This window comes from Lates calcarifer, linkage group LG4 (assembly GCF_001640805.2).
Source record: "Lates calcarifer isolate ASB-BC8 linkage group LG4, TLL_Latcal_v3, whole genome shotgun sequence".
Classification (NCBI taxonomy): Eukaryota; Metazoa; Chordata; class Actinopteri; family Centropomidae; genus Lates; species Lates calcarifer.
The window spans coordinates 11175500-11199367 of NC_066836.1; the positions used below are offsets into that span (position 1 = coordinate 11175500).

Sequence of the window (23868 nt, forward strand, 5' to 3'; positions counted from 1 at the left end):
AGACAACTGGGAAAGGCATTAGAAGCCAGTCAGTAGCATGGACAGCTACACTGGTGCTATTACCGAGAAACTATGGCACCTGCAGTCATGTACTGATAGTCATCACATTAGCAACATCAACAGGAAGCACTGCTACCCACTGCCCCACATTGACACATTTACACAGGCCACACACTTACACCACAGGCGCCAGTTGGTTTAACTTCCTGGTGATCTGTTGTTGTTCTATGTGGGGCAGCATGAGACCGCCAGACTACAGCCTCAATGGGAGGAGGTGTCTGCAGAACATTTGTGGGGTGCTCTGACCCTTTCATATCAGGTTGGGAATTGGAACAGTATGGAGTGACCTGGTTTTCAGCCCGATCACCTGTTCCTTTATGAGTACTCCTGCCATTCTCACCTCAGCCTTCTCAATTTGAGTTTTGAGATTTTTCAGTGTGATTAAGACTTTTCATCTGAGTAGTATAGTGATGAATTTGTCTAAAACGGTTTGCCTTTGTTGAATACCTGAAAAAAACTCATGCTGTTAGTAATAAAGTTGGTTGCGTACATGTAGGTGGAACTGTATTTCAATTATGACTGATAATTTGCCAAAATATGACTGACAATGTTCTCTCAATGAAAACAGGGCTAACCACTTGTTCAAGGTAATCTCTAAATCATTCAAACCATTTTAATTGTGGATGGAAAGTTGTTTACATGTACATGCGTGACAGATTTGTTTGTTGAATAGTATTATAGTGCGCAGTTAATTGTAATCTGTCATAGCTGAAAGATTTTCCAAATAACCTGAGGATTACCAGCAGTATATGTGAATAATAGGAAATGAAAAAAGAGAGAAATAAAGGAAAACAAACAAACATGTAAACCAGAAAACCAAGACAATACAAGACAGGTAAATATGATACTGCTTTGTTGTGGCTTTAGTGTGCAAAAGGAGGAATTTATTGTGTGGGTGTTCACAGATAGGCTACCCAAAATGTAGGCCTACATGTCATTCATCGCCCACGCTGTCAGAGGCTACAATTCAGGTGGTTTCCCGCTCTAGTTTCACAATAACCTTGTTTTATCAATGAACTTTTTAAAGAAAAAATAATAGGCTAAGGGAAGACTTATGCTGTGCTGCTTTAGCAAGAAATTACATGAAACTGGTTTGTTGTTGTTCTTTTTTTTACAGTTTTCTACCCCATTCTTTAAAAAACTGCTTTGCTCTCTCTGCAGACAAATGGTGTTTAGATACAGATGAAAACTGTCTAGATGTAAAGACTACAACAACACTGTGTTAGAATCACTGTCAAATCATAAACTGGCAAAGCTACTGCAGAGACAGTTCAGGCTTTATTCTGGCTATACAATGCAAGAGTTTTTTAGGCTGCGATAATTAATTTCACCAGTAGGTGGCAACAATGCCACACGACACGATTTACAATGGTCCTACTTCAGGGGAATTCTTTATCTCAAAAACGTGTTTAAATTTGATAAGGTTAGAAAGAAAACCAACCTTATATCATATCCTGATTTTGTGTTTTCCTATAGAATGGGTTTTAGGCGTTTTCAGCCTCTCAAAAACTCTGAATCTGCTAGCCGTCCTGATCTATTTCTGTTATCGACTCGTAAGGCCGTTTGTAGTTTTTATGTCGCCTGCTCGCTTTCACTTCTGAACAGAACGTCGAGGAAATCCAGGAACTACTAATAAAGTGCAGCACCTGGATTTATTAGCCAATTTAGGTAACATTTTACCCTAGGTTTTGTCGACAGTTCTAGCTAATGGTATGTATGATGTTATTTTTTTTTTCGGGTGAAGGGTTTGGCTAACGTTACGAGGACGAAGTTTGTCTTGTTGCCGAAAGTTTCGGGAACCGTTAAGGCGCTAGCTTACAGTTAACATCTGTTGAGTGTTTTGAATGTTACGGATGATTGAGTCGCCGCTTCAGTCATTCACACTGTCTCCTCAGCATGTCTCCTTTTACTTTTGACAGTACACATGTGTTGACCACTTTGTTATGAGTTTATTTGAACTGTAGTGTTTGGTCACGATGTTTTATTGTTACCTCTTATCAGGGATGGCCACCGCGCCACAGTCCTCACTTCAGATGAGGTCGACAGATCTCATCAAAAAAGAGCCCCTGGACTATGGAGCATTTGGAGAGGTTTACCTGTGCTACCATGTTACCCTTGGGCAGGTGGTCTTGAAGACGATGTATACGGGTTGTCTTCGCAACGAGTAAGTTATCCGCGCATCGATTAGTATGCTGGGTTTTCCCCTTCTCCTGATGGTAACTTGAATCATGTGTCCGGCAGGACACTACAGCCAGACTCTCCATACAACTCATTCAGACCCACTTATAATTTTTGGTAGAAAAGAAAAGTCTATTATATGATATGGATGCAAGAATGCTGGATGTTTGTTTAAAATCGCTGTGAGCCTAGTTTGGTATAATAGCAGTGTGTGTGCGTGATCCCCAGGCTATGTGCAAAGAAAAAGAAGTGTGCAGTGATTCATATTTCTAAATACTTCCTTTTAATAGACACGCGACAAACAAGCTAGTTCATCTCTAAGGCGGATGTAGGTCTTCCAGCCCAACAACATAAACAACATTTCATTTACAGCTCATCCTCTCAAAAAACGTCATTCATAATATTGTTTGTAGCTGTAACATGGCAATTCAGATGTGTGATTTCAGTTTCTCATTTCCTGTATTGCAAGGAAATGCTATCCAGCTATTTCTGTCCCCATGCTGATACCTAAACTTGGGCTGTCTTTCGTATACTGATATCAAGTACTGATCTAATGCAAGTTCTCTGTCCTCCTAAATTAAAAATCTGTATTTCACTGTATGGAAATAATTATAGCCATTCTCATGGATAACAGTAGGGCATTGTTTTCTGTGGTGCTAAAACAGCTTTAGCATGTCTGAATGCTTGCAACTGACAGCAGAAACAATTCATTTTATAAGAACACTGACAGAGGAACCGTGTAGTGTAACAGATCACTGCATCCCTACATCCTGCCCCTAAGCCCACTATAAGGCTCAAAATGATGCAAGTTATTCCTCTTGTCTGGCCAATATCTGCTTCTCACTATACTTGCTATACTTTCCAGGGAGAGTAAAAGATCACTGCTGGAGGAGGGGAACATTATGGCAAGTCTGAATCATGAGCGAGTGGTCAAGTTGCTGGGTGTGATCATGGAGGACAGAGACTGCTCGCTAGTTATGGAACTCATCCCCAGAGGCAACCTGTTGGACATGCTACAAACGGTCAGCAGGTTTCAAATCTGTAGTCACACAGTCATCGTCTGTAGTTCTTCGAGTTTTCATCCATAGTTTGCAACTTTAAATAAATCACATTATGGTATTTTTATATGAAGTGAAGGATTAATACATTAAATTGTCCCTGTTCCTAGGTCTCTGTACCTTTATCAATCAAGGGCAGAATCATTTTAGAGATTTTGGAAGGGATGATTTACCTCTCAGAGAGACGTGTCATTCACAAGGACATCAAGCCAGGAAACATTTTAGTTGACAAGGATTTTCACATCAAGGTATATTACACACTATTTATGATTCTTACAGCATGAGCACATAATCTTTGTTATCTAAATATTTTCTCCTCTGTGTTTTCTAGATTGCTGACCTGGGCCTGGCCACCTGCCAAACATGGAGCAAACTCACAAAGGAAGAGTCTCGCAGGAGGAGTCGTATAACCCAATCAGCTGAGGCGAGAGGTGCCGGGACTTTGAGCTACATGGCTCCCGAGCACCTGGAGAGCATACACACAGCCTCCACTGAGAAGTCTGATGTCTACAGCTTTGCGATCGTGATTTGGGTCGTTCTCACAGGGGAGGAGCCATATGCGAGTGAGTTTGGCTGTATTCGTGACCCCTAACTACATCAAGTAAACCTCATGCAGATAACCAAAGCGTCTTAATTTTTTTTTTTAATGTCCAGATGCCAGGAGTGACGACCAGATCAGCCAGTGTGTTCGTAATGGAGACCGACCAGCCGAGGACCAGATTCCAGGCGACACACCTGCGGAAATAATTGAGCTTATGAAGATGTGCTGGAGTCACAATCCGCAGCAACGACCAACATTTAAAGGTATTCTTCGTGTGCGTGTGTGTTATAAAGAATAGAGCACATGGTCCACTGATGCAGAACAGATTATGTGAGTGCTAATGAAAAAATGACACTGTTGTAACTGCTATTATTACTTTTTCCCTACTCTTTTTTAATACGCCGCTAGAATTTGACATTGGTTTTGCAATATATGTCATGGTTTCATGAACTTTTGACAAAGACAGTGTTGTTTTTCAGTTCCCAAAAATCAGAGTCACAGGATTTCCACAGGATGCTAGTGTCTTGCATTTGCTTGCAGCTGTTTTTGAGTCTTTGTCACTATGTTTGTACAGGCATACATTACATTATGTAAAGTTTCTTCCTCGCATTTCAGGCTCAATAATTTTGCCCCTGCATTTTACTATGTGGATTTTCTTGTCACCCTTACCCTCCCTTTTTCTTTTCTTGTAGAGGGCTACAACCTCTTCCTTCCTTTCTACAAGGAAAAGCTTGAACCGCATGTAGAGGAAGATTTACTTAATCTGAGGGTAAATGTATATTTTTGAGTATTTGATCTGGTAATAGTGTGTTGTATGCACAGTGTGGACACTGAGCGGTAGATCTGAAATTTTAAAAAATGTAGGCAGCCTCATAAATACATTGCATTTTATATGATTTTTATACAGGAATCATATGAAGGCCCAGATGAACTTGTCGAGAAGATGAAATCTTTATCAATGACTAGTGAATGTTTTTCAGCAGGTGAGTATCTTGGTAATTGTGATGGCCTAGATATAATCTGCACATTCTAATGTCTGCTTTTACTTGCTATGTGACATTTGATGTTCAGAAAGTGTAAGAAATTGTTGAAAAGTATTGAGCAGCTCAATAGCTTCACTCCTCTCCTCACCTTTCAGATTGCCCTGCTCCTTTGGTGAGTTCAGAAAGAAGTGTACCTGAGCCAGTTGAAGCCAGTATTGAGGACCTGCATGACATCCAGTGTAAACCATCAATGGAGTCTATTCAGACAGATGCAAAGGTACACAACAACCCTTCAGCTTTGGATGAGAAACTTCATCGGGAGCTTCAGTACCACAAATACGGAAGCTATAACTGTGAGAACCAGCTTGACCCTGCAAACTCCTACCAACAACAACACAATACTTCAAACCCTTTCCTACAAAACCATACAGCCACTTCAGATCATGCTGTAAGGCTACCTGAACAACCTGTATCCTCCGTTCACTCCTGGACTAAAGCCGAGCCAGTCCAGCCTATCAGCCACGAAGAGGCCTTGTATCGCCCCACTGATGGACTCTACCAGTCCATGAGCTCTACCATACTGACTCCATCCCATTTGCCAATGTCTGCCAGCAGTCCTTCGCTATCACAGTTTAACCAGCAACATCCACATTCCCATTTTGACCGTCAGCAGTCTTGGCCAACTTACCCGGTGTCCGATACATCTGCTCCCGACCTTACTCCAGGGCGTCTCTTGAGCCCTTGCAAGAGCGGCTTGTCACCAGATCTAGGTACAAGATGTAGAATTTCTTGAGCAAATTTGGAATCTAGAAGCCTGAGGCGCGCACTGTTGCCTCTGTCACACTTGACTGACGTGGACTGAGAGTGACAGGGGTTTGCTTTGTGCTTGTTCTAGGGTCCGTTTACATTCAGAATGCCAGGGGGATCCAGATTGGAAGCAACAACACGATGAGTATCACAGGTTCCGAGTCCTCCCTTAGTTTATTATCTACACCTGCTAACAGCTCGGCTAACTCTCTCATCCAAGAAGGCATTCTGAAATATGGTAAACCATAACAACATATTTATTGTTACAGATGTGATCATATTTCTGTACGGTTTTGTTGTCGATCAGTTTGCAAGCATCATTATTCATTCTTTGGGCTGCACCCTAACAATTATTGTCAGTGTTGAGTAATCTCCAGGTAATTAATTAAATAATAATAATAATTCATTGTTTTTGCTATAAAACAGAAAAATGGAATTTCCCAGATCAGAAAAGGAAATCTTCAAATTGCTTGTTTTATCTGACCAGTGCTCCAGAAATCAAAAATATTCAGTTTGCCATCATCATATAACAAAGAAAAGCATGAAGTCCTCACATTTAAGAAGCTGAAATCAGAATATTAAGGATTAGATTCTCAAAATGGTTTCTGTTTATTTTTGGACTAATCTACTAATCCACTAATTGCTTCAGCTCTGGCAGTTACTAAAAGAAAACATACAAAGAATGCAGTATCATTAGGTGAGCACAGTTTTCAAATAGTTCACAGCAGCAGTATTTTCTGGTGTTGCACTTGAAATAATTTTGGGTAGTTGCTTGCTTATCACTATCCTCATAGATGTCTCTTCACTGTGTCATCCAGAGGACCACGCTGTGACTGAGGAGCATCTGGAACTGCTGAGGGACAACATTGGGACCAACTGGAAGCGCTGTGCACGGCAACTAGGTCTGACCAGTGTGGAAATAGAGACCATACACCATGACTACTACCGCGATGGTCTGCCGGAGATGGTGCATCAGATGCTGGAGCGCTGGAAAATGAAGGAGGGAAGTATTGGCTGTACGGTTGGAAAGCTGTCTCGAGCTCTGAGCGGAAGCATTAAGGTAGATGTCATCCACAAAATACTGGAGACCTGCGGCTCTTCTTCCTCGATCTCGTAAACTTTTTTCACCCGACATATTTGCCTCGTCCCCTCTAAATAACTTTCTAACTCTGGTCACTGTATGTTTGGAATAGACTCAATTTAACTAAAAGAAACAAAACAAAAAGTATAAAAGGATATGTATTGGTTCTATATGGTTTTGGTATATCATCTGGGGTGGCTCCATTTACAGTAGAGGTGAACAAAATGTTGTTTTGCTCAAAACACTGAAAATGGCATATAAAACTCGATAGATCAACTTAAAATAGCCATAAATAATATAAATATATGTTTGTTTGTCATGATAACCATGCTCACTACCTTTTATAAGGAAATTGTCCTTGGCAGATAACTGTTGGTTAGTCACTCATTTTAATAAACTGATCACATGGATTTAACTAATATAGTTCAAAAGTTCAAATCTTTTTTTCAAACTACCAAAGGACTTTTCCTACCAAGCTTATGTTTATGAGCAGAAGAGATTCACTGTGGTCAGGGGTTCAGGTTCTCCTAATCATGGAATTTCAAAATGATTTTCATTTTGTAATTTACTATAAAGTAAAAAAAAAATACCCTGAATAATTGTCATGTCAATGGCATGTGAATAATTCTTATTCATATGCCATTGGCATGGCATGTAACAAGTCAAAGCAAGAATTATTACATAAGTGATATTTTTACTGTAAACATTGTCAAGCATTTGTTTTTCAGAAATTGTACTAAGCAATACATGGTTACTGTAGCTTTAACACAATAATTAGTCAGGGACAATCAAATGGTGTGTGGTAAACATTTATTCCAGCCACAAACATAATGACTCAATCACAGAACAGGTTAACAAGTCTGAAAGAAGCTGAAAACATTAGTTTAGCGTTGAAAGAAGGAATGAAATGCAAATTGTACTAGAGGATGAACACTTTTCAGTGCAGTGTTCTAGTAATCCGTGTGTCCAGTAGGGGTCATGAGTAAATCTAACTCTTGATTCTTTTAATCTGAGTCTGCTGCAGATTATGTGCTGCCATGAATGTAATTTCCCCAAATCACAGTAACATGTGAGTATGCATGAATTAATAATAAGCAACTTGTTTTAGTGTTAAGTGTGTGGACTGATTACAACATCATCTTATGTACAGCAAAATGAGCTGCTGCACAGTAAGTATTTTGGATTACAAGATAATTTTCTCCATCAAGAGAAATACCAAGAGTTATATGATCTTGAAGATGTGTTCATGTCTTGTTCTGTATAATTAGAAAATTCGGTGACCGTGCTCACTATAAGATACTAAAATGATATCCATTAGTATTTCCACATACCTACCTGGATCTACTGGAAAACCACTTTGACATTTTGAATAAACTGTATGTGCATATGTTTCCACAGGTCCAAATGTGTATTTCATGTATTTAATATTTTGAGCTAAACATCTAAATTTAAGATAAACTTCACTGCTTGATGTTGAATATTAGTCATCAGCTATAGACAAGTAGACTATAGCCATAAGCCATCAGCAAGATTCACACTTCATCATGTCCCTCCTAAGCACACTACCCTGCCAAGCCACTGACACGAGCCACAGGACTGAGTTACAAGTCAGTTGACACACAGTAAAAACCTGACTTAAGCCTTGTTCATATAAATATGTAATGTGTATTGTTTGACCTATCTTTTGTCTACAAAACTACAATACAGTTGCATTAAAACTACAATCTACATTGTGGAAAGCTCTGCATGTAATTACTAAATTACTAAACTTAACTTTACTTTGGAATAGTAGATTGATATTCCTGAGTGTACAAAACTTAAACAGTTATTTGGTCCCGATAATCTCCTTTAACTCACCCAAATGTACTCAACGGGAAGACAAATTTTCCCTTTAACTGTTGTCACTAAAAAAATCACATTTTAATTGACCATTTTAATGGATTACAGATGTGATGATAATATGTTTTTGCAAATCAAACAGCTATTTTTTAACCTGGTGAGTTTAATAATCTGTTCACGAAATGTAAGAACGTTAATCCCTTTATGCCATTAAGGATTAATGATTGAGTTCTGGTACCCAAATGTGGGCAAGCTCTCTGTTTTCTAAACAGTAATTGCATCCATTCTCAGATCTACAGATGCTGTTAAAATGGCACCCTGCTGATCGATAGATAAAATCTAATTAACTACTTTTATTCCTCAAAAGCGCTTTGCTTTGCAACATGAGACGTACAACAGAAAGAAGTCATTTAAAAATTGGTAAAACACCATTATTTCAGTTGGATTAAATGAAATAGTGGAATCAGCTGATGCAAAGGAAATGCAACTGAAAAACAGAAACAGTGGTGTTAAAGATGGATTTGGTCCTGAGTACTTGCCCAACTCCCATTCCAGTCACGTTTATTTACACAGTAGATACACACACAATAACAATTAGAGACAACATGAACTTAGTCATCTTTGTCCACTAATGAATGAATTTAGATTGACAGAGAATATTGTACCATGCCATAATAATGGTATCATTCCGCAGCGTTGTGTTGTACCCAGTGTGTACATAGATAACTGGTCAAGCACCATAAACTATATACCTGCATTTGTCACGTGTAAACAATACTTGGGCTGGCACAGGAAGCGTTACCAGCTTTTGAAATGAGATTGCTTTCAGTTCTCACGTACAGATATGGGTATGTTATTGTAATACTTAACCAAAATAGAGTCCCTAACATTTAAATCTGACCATGGATATCACCTAATGCATGTAGAACGGTGAAACTCAAGATACTATATCAATTAAACTTCCTGGTAACTATAGAAATATTAGTGATACATCATCAGCATGTCATTAAATCCAAGGTAAAACAGATATACAGAATCTAGAGACTGCTTCAAGAGATTTTTGAGACAGCTGAATATTTAAGTGGAAAAAAAGGATTGTTTAAGGTAGGTTGCAACACCTAAAAAAGATAACAATAAGATTTTTTATGGTTTGCAATCTAGGTTGCAAACAAGATACCTTTCAAATTAAAGCTGTTTGCCTTTACCTTCGAAGCTATTGTCATATCATAGCCAAAGTAATGCTTAGGGAGCAACAAAAAATTAATACGTTCTATGGCTGCTAATTATATCCTGATCAAGGTTTCCTGAAATTAAAGAACATAACCTGCAAAATATGTCCCGAGATATTCTGTAAACACTGTTAAATGAATTGAGAGAAATATCAGGGCCAAGCCACTTTTGCATGCCCTGGAACCATCTCTAAATTAATATGGAGGTTGTCTCTTTCTGATGTCCTTTTTGCACACATGGTGGCCAGCAGAGACTTCTTGTGGTACACACTTTGGGTTTTTTGCTTATGTGTTTGGGGAACTGGTGTGTCTTGATCCTCAGACAAGTCTCCGTTAGCAGCGGGGTTACTGACACCACACATTTGAGGGTAGTGTTTGAAGCATTCAAATGCATCCTTGCATTTTTCACAGCTGTGATCCTTTAATGCTTCGATAGGAGGTTGAGCGGAGGAGTTGGATGAGGGGAATTGGTCAGTCTGTCTGTGGACGGTGCGAAGTCTGACCCTGATCTCTGGCTTAGAGCAGCAGTTTGCTGGGCACTGGGAGCAGAGGCAGCTCCTCAGACAGGCGTGGCATAGAGTACCCATGTCTCTGCGCATCATCCTGCGAAAGTTTGGCCTCAGCATCAGATAGATGATGGGGTTGTAGATGGTGGAGGACTTGGCAAACATGGCGGGCATGGCAAATGCCAGAGGAGGGATGCTCTCAATTTGTCCAAAAGCAGCCCACATGGACACCACAGCGTACGGACTCCACGCCGCAAAGAAACCGATACAGACAGCAACACTTAGCTTGCAGGAAAGAGGGCACAGAGGAGGAAGAGTAATTTTAAAAATACATACTTTGGTAAAATAGATTTTTGTGCTTTTCACAGAACAGTGTATTTATAGGATAAGCCTGGTGTTGTTCAAATTTTACACTTTTTGTGTTTAACAAACAAAGTAGTTTCCTAAAGCATCTGGTCACTATAGTTTTTATCAAATGTTAGTAAAAAACTAAAGCAAATTGTGTGTTTGTTGGGGACTATTTTCAGCTGTGGATTAATACATATTTGGTGCTCTAGTGAGTATTTACAGCAGCAGGATGATTTATGTGGGATTGATTCAAAATAAATTACAGTGCTCTTGTTCATGGTAATGAAGTAATGTTTCATCTAGTGCAGTAGAATGGTTTTTTATGTGTTTCTAATATTTTTCGGATGGCGCAGAGGTATGAACACTACCAGGTCTTAGCTGTGGTCCTTTCATTGGATTGAATAGAACATATTTAGAATATCAGCAGACTTATCTTTTAAAAGGATGAGTTAAATTTTTAACTGTGACTGAGGCGTATGGCTCTCTAAATTCAAGCATTTATCTTCACAACCTGAAAGACTAGTCAATATCAGTCAGATTCTATATTGACAGTAAGGGTTTTTTGTGAGCTTTTCTTCTTTCTGAGCCAGAGGTATTCTCATGGAGAAGAGTATACGATGATGACCATTTGTCAGCAAAGGCAGCAGCATCTTCTCATCCATCACAGAACCAATTTCTGCTAATGAGAAGCTGCATTACTAGAGGATCTATTGAGGTCACTGCCAATTTCTACAACTAATAGATAAATGAGGAACTCTCCAGAGGACTCTGGTCTCTAAGAAGTTTCATTGATATTTACCCCTGAGCCCCAAACCCCACCCCCATATTATTTGTATTTAACTGTGCAGTGTTGATATGGTTCTAAACAATTTGCATTTGTTATAAAGAGACTGATTCCTATAGATTGGATGTGTGAAATTGATTAGAGTTGCACCAGTAATCACAGGTGTCACATAGCACTATTTTTGTCTATGGGTGTGCACAACCTGCATGTAGTTGAAAGAGTGCTTGTGGATTAATGATATTTTTCTGGGGTGTGATTATACAGAGACATGGTAATGATGTGGGCAACATTTGTTGTAAAGGTGAAAAGAGAGTGAAGCAGTAAAGCAAACTTAGGTTTCAATTGATACCTCCTGTTTAGCTTGGATTATTCTTAGAACATGTTGTCTCTAAGTCAGTATTTAGAATTTAGCAGAAAGTGTAAAATCATTTGGTATCTTTAGAATGATGTAAGTATTAATCTGAGTTTATCAGACTTTCCTTTTACCTTAACAATAATTGTCTGGATGCTGCTCATGTGCGTCTGCCTAGACGCATGTTGCTCCATGGTCTTGCGGGATGTATGCACTGTGATCAGAATTCCTGTGTAGGATGCCACAATAACACAGCATGGAAGGATGTAGCAGAAGATGAACAGCGCCACAGTGTAGGAGCGTGCTGTGGTGTGCTGATTGGACAGGCGCCAGTCAATACAGCAAGCGGTACCGTAAGGCTCTGGTCCATATTCCCCCCAATGGGCCAGTGGGGAGCAGGCAAATAACAAGGCATAGACCCAAGCACAGGCAATCAGCAGACATCCGTGAACAGGATTAAACCTGTTTCCTGTGAAAACAGAATGTATACCACAATAAATTAGATGATGGAAATCTTTAGGTTATTGGATAACCCTGGTTTTCTGAGATGCGTGAGTGAGATGTCTCACTATGTGAATCCCTCCATGTGTTCTCAGAAGCACTTACTCCACAAATGTGTTCATACACAGTGTTGTCTGATGACATCTGAAGGCAAAAGTGTTTACAGCTTTCCTGAATGGCTGCACTCAAGGGTAGGGCGGCAGCCTGCTGTCATGGAGGGGCAGATGGGCTAATCGTTCAAACAGGGATGATGGCACAGACTTTCAAACAGTCTTGCCTGGAAGGTATTCATGGTGTTGCCCCAGGCAATTATCTGGAGTTGATAACTGTCAAGCTAGCTCATGTAGAGCATAAGCAGCTAGGTCACTGCAGGCCTCTAGTTACCCTGCAGCAGCAGGTGAAAGATACAGCCTCTGAAGCAAGACGATGTGATTGAATGACGAGTGATGTTACTTCAGCGTGATACACATACATGTTGTGCCCATCACCAAGTCATAATGAAGTGAGTGCTTCTGTAAATATGCAGGAGGTGAGATATAGTACCACAGTGAGACATTGAAATGAATGCGCTAAGTGACAACATTTTGTAGATCCACACAAAATCTATTATGAAAAAAAAATACCATAAAATTCAAGTTTTTTTCTTATGAATAACAGTGTTTAAGTGCTTTTATCTGAGAATTCTTTATAGAAACCCATTTCTGACACAGCCTGGGAAGACACACTTTCTAGAGGTCAAATAAAAGGCCCCATTGCACTGCATTAACCAACATCACAAGTAATACTTATTGAGCGCAGCCCCTGAACTTGTCAGTCATCAAAGAAAGGCTAATGTGCAGCGCTTCACAGAGGGATTATCACTTCGTTTTCCTCCACAGATAAATCAACAATCAGCCACTTAGGGATGTGATGGTTAATCCTGTGTCATTTCATTGGGCAAAAATAGCTACTCTGAAGACTTACCATAGAGTGGATAACATACTTTCACAAAGCACACCATGCTTAGCAGGGTTAGAGTGGTCAGACTGCAGAGGCCAAACAGCATACCGCAAAAAGCGTATATGGAGCAAACTGTTTTCCCATACAGCCACCTGCGTGGGAGGGCAAGGGGGTGTGAGAAAGAGAAAGAGGACAGTGCAAAGTAAAGACAGAGAAGAAAGATCAATGAGGGAGAGGGTGAGAAAGGGAAAAGAGGAGAGTAGCATGAGCATTACACCACATATCTGTGAGCTCACAGGTAATCATACTGCTACATTTAAATGAACCATGAAATTTGAAAGAGTCTGGTTTAAAGGCAATACCTATAAACAATCCTCCATGTAACACGTGTTTCACATAAAAGTATCCCATTTTCTGGTGGTGAGAACAACCATTTTGTCTTTGTTTCTTCGCTTTGCTTGCCTGTTAATGCTACAGCACGTGCCGGGTGTGGTAGTACCTGTGGTAGAAGCTTGATGTTATCGCCATTGGGTAAAGGGACAGAGTGAGGCCCAGGTCACTAACAGCTAGGTTGATGATGAAGTACTCGGCCGGTTTGAGGAGGTGCTTTTTCTTGTAGGATACGTATAGCAGCGTGCTGTTGCCAAACAGTGAACATACTCCTGCAGGAAAAGCAGTGGGAAATGTCAGGAAATTGGTTTTGGTTTTTCCACAACCGATATATTATTGATATTGTAAAAGCAGTGTCAGTAGGCAAGAGCATTCACAAAATAAATCTAATATTACAGTTGAGTCGTCTTGGTTTCCTTCAAACAGTGCAAAGTCTACAACCATTAAATGTAAAGATTCTTCAGTAATGCTCTTTGGCTTCAAGAACTGAGATGAAAGTCAACCTGGCCCTGACTGTTTTTCACTGTATGGTCCAGCCATAGATTTAATTATCAAAGGTCCTTTATGTTTTTGTGTTTGAAGCACAGATAACACATGAACAGCCATAACATCAGTAGGTCTGTATGGGCAGCTTTACATTTGTCTGTGGATGCCTCTGAGGAAGAATACACTTATACATGAATACATGTATACATATTAAAAAATAATAAAAAATGTTGTATTTCTGTAGATTTCACTTACCAAAAACAGAGTACACCACAGCCACCGTTATATCTAGTGGCACAGGTATGTTGGAGTGGAATGCCGTGTCTTCATCCAACAGCCCCATCTGAAAACAGATAAGAGTTTTACCAGAGCAGTGTTCTATCTGACAATATATTAGCTTTCAATCTGTGTATTTAAATCCAGATTTTGGTTTCTCCCATCGGTTAAATCGAAAAAGACACCGATGCAGGCAGACATGCATGCCACTGTAGGCTGTTTGCTGCAGAACATTTTGCAAATCAAATCATTTTACCTCAAAGTCAGCTACTTGAGTGACGGGTAAGGGAGTTTTACAACAAAGTGTTGCAGGTTAGATTAAAGTGCTTTCATGCACTCAAAGCTCTCTTGTGTTGCTGAATGTTTACAGTGACAGTGCTGACCTTCTGCAGTATGGGTCAAAAGGTTTGTTCACATGAGGACTTTAAGTTATTGTGTATGTGTAATGTGAAAATGATCAGGATGTGTAGTTTTATAGTTACAATGAGCTTGTGTCGGCGGGTAGTCATGTAACTGTAAAGTTTGGCTTGTGATTGTATTAACCTTTTCAGCACCAGTAACTGAGTGTGATTTACCTGTGTCTCTAATCCAAACAACTACATTAACATGTCTTTAAGCCATCCAGTGTGGTTGCGTCATCAACACACGTCATGTTTTCATTCTGTTTCAGCAGCTACGGTCAGATGGTAACAGACAGATATAGATCAATGGATGGCATGAGGGTCAGTGAACAAGAGGTTTAATAATAGTTAGCAGGGAAAGGAGATTTTCACTTTTATTTATACATACCAGATGTGCAGGGATAGAGTTATTCTCTATAATGAATGATGATGGCGTATCGGCATTTGTAATTCCATTAATGAAGTTTACGTGCATTAGCGTAACACAGTACTCCAACCAAGTCCAGCTACATGTGTACAGAGCTCATTCTTCTTTTATTAATAAGTAGCAGACTTTGTGATTGGCCCATTCTCCACATTTTCCACTATTGTTTCATGTGTGAATTGCTGTGGGCATGTACGCTTCAGTCTCTCTACTTTCTCACTCTCTCTGTTCACCTGTTGCCTTGATAGACAAACTCTCCCTGTCTCATATTTGCCTTAAAATCTTTTTGTATTGGTTCTAGAAAAAAAAAATTGCATTAAGTGAAACAGTGTGAGAGTGTGCAATGATCATCCCTTCTCTGTACTACTGCTACGCATAAACATGTTCTTGCCACAGAGGAAACCTTTTGAGGTAGCATGTGAGAAACACAAGGCAAAGCATTTTTAATTCTTGTCTGCAGTGTTTTCTGTGCAAGTCAGGGTCACAGTGTGACAGCTAAAACAAAGTAATGCCTTAAAGATTGGACAGTTGACATTGTTTTTTCTTTATCTGTAGGATGAGGATTTGTGTTTGGGCTTCTATTCCTTTAACATAGTGTATGAATACCAGCCAAGCCAATCATACACTTCTCTATAGAGTAAATACATTTTTCCTACGAATTAAAAAAAAAAAAAGTCCTCCTCTTCACCCTCACCCCTTGACTTTACATCACTAAAACCAGACGACAATCTTCAAATGAAAACACCACAATACTGTAGATCTACTAAGATACAACACTGCACGAGGTGTCCTCAGGCTGCTAAACAGTTGCTCCGCCTTGTACTTTGTCTAAGTTAAAATTTGGAGTAATTAAACTCCGTGCGTAAAGGCGCAAATGTCATCCAGGCGCGCTTTTTACGCACGCCAAGAAAACGCTATAACATGTGCGTTACTATAATGTATATAGGAGTCTAAAGAAAGGAAAATGACAAAGCTTATACTGTAGATGCAAAGATCTCCCCACATATTTCAATCAGTTTGCGCCTTTGATATAATTTAGACGTTAACTGTTTAGGAGTCTTAGGTTTTATCTATTGATAAAAAAAGAGGCTTACCTCGGCGAATAAGTGTTGGACTACCTAAATCCGCGTCTATGAATTATATTCTTGATCCAGTAAGTATCCAAAATTACTTTTCAACCTTCCCCCCCTTGGTTGTCTCTGCCTCCAGATGAAGTCCCAGAGATACTGACTCCTCTCTCAGCAGCGTTCAGAGGATCACACCGACTGGGTACTATTGTACGTCAGTGAAGCCAGAGAAGCGGGAGACTTCACTATAATGAGCGGGAGCTTCAGATCCCGCAAAGTGCGAGCTGTTCCGATCAATTAATGACGTCAATTACAAATGAATCCATATACACTCGCACTCACACTCACGTATTGTAGGTCTATTCGCGGCTCTTGTTTTGAGGATTGTAGTGGCGCAAACATCATGTCTCAAATATCTAAATGCCTTCATGTCTGAGAGGGCATCTTTATTTTGGTTTGGTTTATTCTCATCGTATAACGCGTTTTTTTTCTTTTTGTTATTGATTGTTATTGATCTTGGAGCGTGAGCCTTAGTGGGTGCCATTTTGATAAAAAAAAAAAAAAAAAAATCTTTTAGTTCACACGCCCCTCCAACCCCACCCCACTCATAAATGCTCCAAATGCTTTGCTTTGCCATTCACAACTGACACGGTCCAATGTGTTTAATGCACCTGGTGATCATATCTATTGGAATATGAGAGTGAAGTAAGTTTGTTGAGTATTTCTGGGGGGAAAAAAAAGAGAATATAAAAATTATTGAAATATCTGAAAATTCAAATATCAGATACACAACCACTAATTGATTTATGTGATCTATTATTAGTAATCTGTTCAGCAACAATGAACACACCAGCTGATAGTACACATTTCTTAAGAAGTCTGCCTTTATAAAAACCGCAGGGGTGTTGTTTGAAATGAAGGTAGACAAAAATTAATTGAAAAGCTGAGTGGCATTTTGAGAAAATTCACTAGTGCAAATCAAAATACCCTTTCAGTTTCCACTATGACTCTGGCTGGTTTGGAATTTCAATTAATGCACATTTCAGTGTTATGAACTAGTGTTCCCTACATTTCCATCAAAGTTTCACTTAACTAGCTTTGGAAGTAAATATTTTTCACTCTGTATGTAATATATATACTGTATACATTACATGCAGTATATACTTTGTATAGCATCAGCACGTAGTCATGTTTATCACACTGTAGTGACATGTATTCTGTTTTGTCTCTGTACTTTGGTACACTGGATTTGAAATGTAATCTTGGCTAAAGGGCTCACTGTCAGATTCAATGGTGTTGGAGGGTGTTTGCACTCAAATTGGCCACATCATGTGTAGCCTTCATAACCTTTTTACACACAGTCCTGCAATTTTCAAAAAAAAAAAAAAAAAAACTCATAATAATAATAACAGTGCTATTACAAGACTGTTGCTCACGCAATACATATTAAACTCTCTAAGTCAGCACCGCCTTCATCATTGTTTCCATGCAGTGTCTTGGAGCACAGACCCTGCATGACAAAAAATATGTCCAAATATCCACACTATGTAAAAGTAAAATATTCACATCCAAGACACCATTTTATGGCTTTTTGTCATTTTCTGCATATTTCTCTATAATTGAGCATGACATACTGTAATATTTAATCTTTGGAGACCTTGCAATCTTTACTGGAATTGAAATTGAAATTCTCATGACTTTGAGCAACCTTGTTCCACACACAAGTTTGCAATAATGGACTTGCCAAAGGGTCCCTGTAATTCAGACGGTTAAACGTGAATCTTTATTGTCTCAGCAGTGTGGTGCTTCATGGGATGGCTGTCAGTTTCTTCCTCGTACACATCCTTTTTCAATAGCACGAGTTACCAATTGTGTCACCGATGATGTGCTGGCTTTTAATTACAACTCGCTCCTATGCAAACATAAATTAAATCAATCACAGTGGGTCAAAGGCACATATGGTGGCACACGAAAATTAATTTTGAATTTGTCTCAGAAAGTGCAGAAAGGGAAACAATCCAGTTTGTCACACCTTTAAAGCAGGCACGAATTATCTTCAAAAGAATTACACACAGTAAAAATATTGCCTTGCATGCCACTTGATCCCCTTCTTTCTTACGTGTGCAAATTCACACACATGCTCGCGAGCCAACGGGGGGGGCTAGAGCAGATTGAGCCAAAGCTTGAGATGAAAGCTACATTCAAGGTGTAATGGTGTTGTCCAAGAATTAATTGTGATGGTCACAGAGGGTAGAAAGAAGTTAATGTCCATGATAAGATAAAACACAGCATAGACATCAAAGTATTCTGGTAGGACTACAGAGTAAGCATTTAAAACAAACTTTGCCTCATGGGGACATGCTGCAGCTGCCTGTAGATATTCATGACTAGTGAGCATTGGGCAGAATATTAATTAAGCTTTCTTTGAAAACATTTTTTTTTATTGGTAACAGTGTTAAAACTCATGCAGTGGCTGCTTGGTTGTGAAGTGTTATTGTTGTAAAAGATACTTTTATCTGAAGTGAAGCCTAAACAGTACTACATTTATTCAGATGTTTTTGTCATTAGAAACTATATGTTTGCATTTTGCCTGTGTGGACATTGCTCAACTTTATGTAGCAGCTCATTTACCTAACCATTAAAGAGAGCATACCAGTGGCAGGCATACCAGACCTTCATGGTTACATATTAAACACAGGGTTAAGGTTGTGAAATGGTCATGTTCTGTGTCCGAAAGCACTTACTTGTGTACTACTCCCTCCTCACTATCTGGGGGTCCATGTAGAGAACTATATAGTGAGCTCATCTGCAAAACGTTAAAATACTTTAGGACACTATTCAAGCCATTATCTCAAGGTCATTAATTATATCATTGCTGATACACTACTTATGATATAGTCCACTTTATAGTGATAGTGAGTGATTTCGGACACAGCCACGGTTTGGTTAGGTTTCGGAGAAGAGCATGGTTTGGTTTAAAATAAGTCCCTCCTTAAGGTTAGAGGACTTCTGTCATCAAGATCTGCTCCTGCCATAATTACTACAGCCTCTAGAGATAGTCAAACAATACAACATAACTGTGAACTAAGTAACTAACACAACTATGGCAACAGTTAGAATAGCTCTGTTCAAATGTAACAAGAGCCAGTATCTATAAAGCTAAGTAATTAACACAATATATCTGTGTATAATTTATACAAAAGGCACAGTGTCTTCAGAGTATGTGGAACTATTTCTCAGCTGGGTGCCATGCCTTCGTTATATGATTGAGATAGTATGTAGAGTAGTCCATGTAGAGTCTTGCCTGGAAGGCATCCATTCATTTGTGCAACTCCTCAGGTGTTGTAACGTTTCTCATCCATCTTGCTCTCGCATACAGCTGTGCACATATGCAGACATACTATAGAACAAGCCATTCTGGTTTTAATGGAGTAGTCTGTCCTCTGGCAAAATGAAAGTCTCCTCTAGCCCCTTTAGATGGGACAAACATCATTAATGCGAAATCAGTTTCATATTCTATATATAATCATCACAACCAGTGTGTTGGGTGTGGCCCCATAGCAGAATTTTTCCTCTCTGTGTTTCAACCTCTATTTTTCTTTGGCCTAGAGTCATTTTTATGGTAAGCCAATGCATTTACTCCATAACATTCTCGCTCATACTGCCATGCACTGAGCAAAAGACCTGTGGGCAGATCTGCTGAAATAACCAGGGCTTTTTGAAGAATGTTACTAGTTTGTAGCATGTAGGCTGATCCACACAGTGTGGGATGCACTATTCATAAAAAAATAGTTCCCTATTCATATGATGGAATTGTACAGAATGAGGACAATTAATTCTGAAACACAAACTTGCTATATGTTACTTTGTCCAGCTTTATTTTCAGTATAATAGGGACTGACTGCATAAAAAATGAACTATAGGAAGACATGACAAAAACAATACGAAACAATAGCTCGGTGAGCTGACAATGACAAAAGGTTTTTTCTGCAACTCAGAAACTGACCACAGTTGTTACTTAAGAAGCTCTCTGACAATTCAATACCCAGTTTGTCACAGTAAAAGTTGATTGTGACACTTTAAAAGGAATTCATCTGGTTTTAAAACAGAATAGCTTGTCTTTCATTTAATGCCTACTGCATGTATTTTTTTCTGACCTTGTTATCAATATGCATCATTCTATGACTTTCACAGCTTGTTCCATAAAAGTTTAATATACTGATCATCACATGTCTCTATCACAGCCTCTTTTGGTCTCCATCTAAGATTATTCCAAACAGCTCAGCCACTGCAAATACACTGTAGCATATTACTTTCCACCCTTACAGTCAAAATGCTTTAGTCTCCAGAGCTCAGGCAGTTGTTGTTTTTACAGTGCCATTGTGTGACAGTATGGCTTGAAAACAATCATATTCAATTGTTTGAATGCGAGTAGTTCACAAAATCAATGACCTGCTTTCACTTGTCTGACAAATACTATTGATTTACAAAGTGAAAAAAAACCAACACATTATCAACAATAACAAAGACAAAACAATAAGGAGAAAGCAAATTATAACAATAGCAAAAAAAGGAGTAACAACTCTCAACATTAATAGCAGCTGTCTTGCTGGTCGTCAACACCTTGTATAAATCGCTCCAGCAGCCATCGCTGCCTGACAGCTCAGGTTCATGGAGCCAATGGGCCTCTCTGACTGTGAAGCTGTGGGATGCTGATGTCCATTGGAAGGCAGGTAGTAGTTACTTTATCATATCACACTGTATGTAGCACTGTATTCATCTGTTTGATTTGCTCGGTAGAACAGAGACCAATAGTTAATGTTAATGTCTGCAATTATAAATACACATTTTACTGTACCATTAATTATACATTCTTTACTCTTTAATGAAAAAAAATCATACTCATAATTGTTCTCTGTATTGCAGTGTTGGTTGGACTGCTGTATTGACAGGAAATGATGACCATCTCATCTCTGCTGCTGTCTTTTCCTCTATTCCCTCATTTAAATCTTGTAACTCCAGGGGTAAGTGTCAGACAAACAAGTTTAAAAAAAAAAACCAAAAACAACCTATGCTTGTACAGTACAGCAAAGTCCACACTCCCTGAAACTGTCGTTTTTAACCAGGGAGAGATCAGAGGCATATTTTTCTCTCACAGATTTGATAAGAATACAGTACTGTACTTTGTCCAAAAAGGCACAGATTTCAATAATCTGGCTCTGTCACTCTTAAATTAAGACCTGACAATAAGCAGAATTATTTGTCACAGCAAAACAAAATCTATTTGTTCTTGATGTTGAGCTTGTTTGGTTACTTGTTTTATCTGTGCAGCTGTTAGGTACTCATGGCTGAATAGTTAAGATGATTCATCATGAATGAACTTGGCTGTCATCTCGTCGATGACGGACCAAATAATGCATTCCTTGATTCATTTATTAAACAGTCAGTGAGGCAGTGTGATGAAGTTCTGGCCGTCGCCCCACCACCCAGATCCATCTTCCTATGGAGTGGCCTGAACAGGCTTCTGAGGAGCTCTCGGCAGCACGCGCATGGCCTGGATGCTGGTGGTGATGTGGAGGAGGAGGAGGGTGGAAAACCAATAAGAGATAGGTAAGAAAAACATGAGAAAAATGTAAATTAGAAAATATGAATGTGGGAGAAATGCACGGACACATGCGTCCTCTGATCATGAGATCAATGAAATGAGTGAGCCTGTTATTAATGTGGTGGTGGAGGGGTTGATGCCTTGCTGTGCTGATACCACTCACAGCAGGACTGATCTGCAGGAGAAAAGCTGGTATTACTGCAGATAATCATATACAGATCGCATTCTTGATTTATTACTCTTTTCTATAAGAACAAGAAAGTTATTATAGGATGGCATTGTGTATCATAAGATCTGCAAATGGCAAAATTAATGTATTATATAGGCATTATGTGATAATTCAGCAGTGTTTCTACAATCTGCCGTTTGTTTAATACAATCTGAAGAGCTTTGTCTTTTGTCTTATATCCCCAAATTCATGTTATGTCTCAAATGGAGTTTCATTCATGCGTATCATCAATAACAGAAGGTGCGCTGTGGAATTCATTCTTCAGTGTTATTCTTCATCTTGTGTGTTCCTGTTCTCCTGTGTAAACTTAACTAAGTGTGACAGAGGACTGGCACATAACACATTTGCTGTTTTTTACACCACTTCCAGCAGAAATGAGAGAAATTTATATATTAGGAGAGCACACACACACACACACATACACGAAAAAGTCCAAAAACTGAAAAAACTTATTCTTTTGTTCTTCTTCATTAGTGTTTCTACATTGCTGCATTGGTACTTCTAAGTTCATTGAATACTACTTCCACCACTTTTGAGAAGTTACTGTGCAAGCCTAACTCAAAGTTTACATTATTTGTAGTTCAAATCATCAATCTGCCCCAAGTATAATCTCAGATACTGGCTAGTGGCTACACTTATTGATACAATTAATACATTCAGTGCTACAAAGTAGCCTAAGGAAACAATTAGCTACATGGACATATAAATTACCTTAATAGAGCAGGGATTTTACACACAAGGCCTATCTGACTCCACTCCTCTGCAGGTTTAGAAGCCATTTTGATGTTTTTTTTTTTTTCTATCAATATCTCAAGTATTCTGTGTTTGATCAATTTGTGCAGCTGTAAACAATCCAAACTGTGGACATTTTGAGAGGCTGTGATCACATTTCATCTGTAAAGGATTACGTCCTGTCCTCCTGGCTGCATCTTGCTGATGTCACACGCATGAGTCACAAAAAGGCAGGTCAGACAGGAAATTGTCCTTAAAGTGCAGTAAAGACATACAAGCTCGTATTGAAATCAAACAAACAAAAAAATGCCTGGAAATTAAATCTATCAAATTTTGGGAGGTTTCATCTGCTGAAAGGTTCCATCACAACACTGCGGTATATCAGGCCTTTACTTAAAATTCTTGCTGGTATTCCACACACAACAATCTTTTGTGTATAATATAATCTCATAGCTGCTCACGGGAAGAAGTATGGCCAAAGCCTGACCTGCATCAGTTCAGCTCCATTGGTTCAATCTATCCAATGACCCCATCTTTTAAGTAATATAAAGGAGAGGCCAGGAAATATCAATAAGTAATCAGCAAAGTCTAAAATATGGCCGCACCAAAGCATCCAAAGTTTGCATGAATGTGACAGCTGTATTTGATTGTTTCCCCCTCTGTTGTCCTACTTCCACTATAATCACAGTGGATTGCAGCCTTATAGACAAAAGCTTTATAGAAAAAGACAGCCCATCACTAATTAATTAGGAAAACTTTTACTTATAAAACACATGAATGATCACCAACCTCATGAGATTTAATGCTTTCATCTTTTCAGTTGGCATAAATGGACACAATCTTGTAGTAAAACATAGCACATACATGGGACAATGAGAACACGCAAGAATGTATGTCTGTACAGCACAGTTTTGTTATTATTCTTTGGTCCAAAGTGGTTGAGAAAACCTTAAATTTGCAAATTGTCTGTGTGTTCAGTTTTTGGTTGAGGGAGCCACCAGAGAATTCCTATGATGAGGACGAGGGGGCCTACCTTTGTTTCTACTGCCACC

General features: G+C 39.1%; 2 protein-coding genes across 6 annotated transcripts; one reads left to right on the forward strand and one right to left on the reverse strand.

Annotated features, from left to right (window-relative positions):
• The first annotated feature begins 1404 nt into the window (after positions 1-1404).
• On the forward strand, positions 1405-8099 carry ripk1l (receptor (TNFRSF)-interacting serine-threonine kinase 1, like). 5 transcript variants are annotated; one of them, XM_051069993.1, is made up of 11 exons: positions 1405-1483; positions 2062-2224; positions 3104-3260; positions 3407-3544; positions 3628-3859; positions 3951-4100; positions 4530-4606; positions 4745-4820; positions 4976-5590; positions 5716-5865; positions 6422-8099. In XM_051069993.1, exons 2-11 carry the CDS (start codon positions 2064-2066, stop codon positions 6742-6744), a joined length of 2079 nt encoding a protein of 692 aa, XP_050925950.1. In that variant the 5' UTR covers positions 1405-1483; positions 2062-2063; the 3' UTR covers positions 6745-8099. The 5 variants fall into 5 exon arrangements, with proteins under 5 accessions (XP_050925950.1, XP_050925949.1, XP_050925948.1 ...); XM_051069992.1 differs by lacking the exon at positions 1405-1483 and adding an exon at positions 1557-1728; XM_051069991.1 differs by lacking the exon at positions 1405-1483 and adding an exon at positions 1558-1770.
• Positions 8100-8250: 151 nt separating this feature from the next.
• Positions 8251-14425, reverse strand: opn7a (opsin 7, group member a). Its single transcript, XM_018676514.2, has 5 exons — positions 14338-14425; positions 13706-13868; positions 13231-13358; positions 11901-12235; positions 8251-10567 (listed from the first exon to the last, which is right to left on the reverse strand). The coding sequence occupies exons 1-5, from the start codon at positions 14423-14425 to the stop codon at positions 9929-9931; spliced, it is 1353 nt and encodes a 450-aa protein (XP_018532030.1). The 3' UTR covers positions 8251-9928.
• Positions 14426-23868: the final 9443 nt, after the last annotated feature.

What these genes read in the sequence shown, in the direction of transcription:
- ripk1l (XM_051069993.1), top strand. Translation starts at nt 2,064, where the DNA reads ATGGCCACCGCGCCACAGTCCTCACTTCAGATGAGGTCGACAGATCTC. An exon ending in AAGATTTACTTAATCTGAGG is followed by an intron (nt 4,607 to 4,744) that starts GTAAATGTATAT and finishes ATTTTTATACAG; the next exon opens with GAATCATATGAAGGCCCAGA. An exon ending in CGGCTTGTCACCAGATCTAG is followed by an intron (nt 5,591 to 5,715) that starts GTACAAGATGTA and finishes TGCTTGTTCTAG; the next exon opens with GGTCCGTTTACATTCAGAAT.
- opn7a (XM_018676514.2), bottom strand. Translation starts at nt 14,425, where the DNA reads ATGGGGCTGTTGGATGAAGACACGGCATTCCACTCCAACATACCTGTG. An exon ending in TGTGGTGTACTCTGTTTTTG is followed by an intron (nt 13,869 to 14,337) that starts GTAAGTGAAATC and finishes CTTTTCCTGCAG; the next exon opens with GAGTATGTTCACTGTTTGGC. An exon ending in ACATCAAGCTTCTACCACAG is followed by an intron (nt 13,359 to 13,705) that starts GTACTACCACAC and finishes CCTCCCACGCAG; the next exon opens with GTGGCTGTATGGGAAAACAG.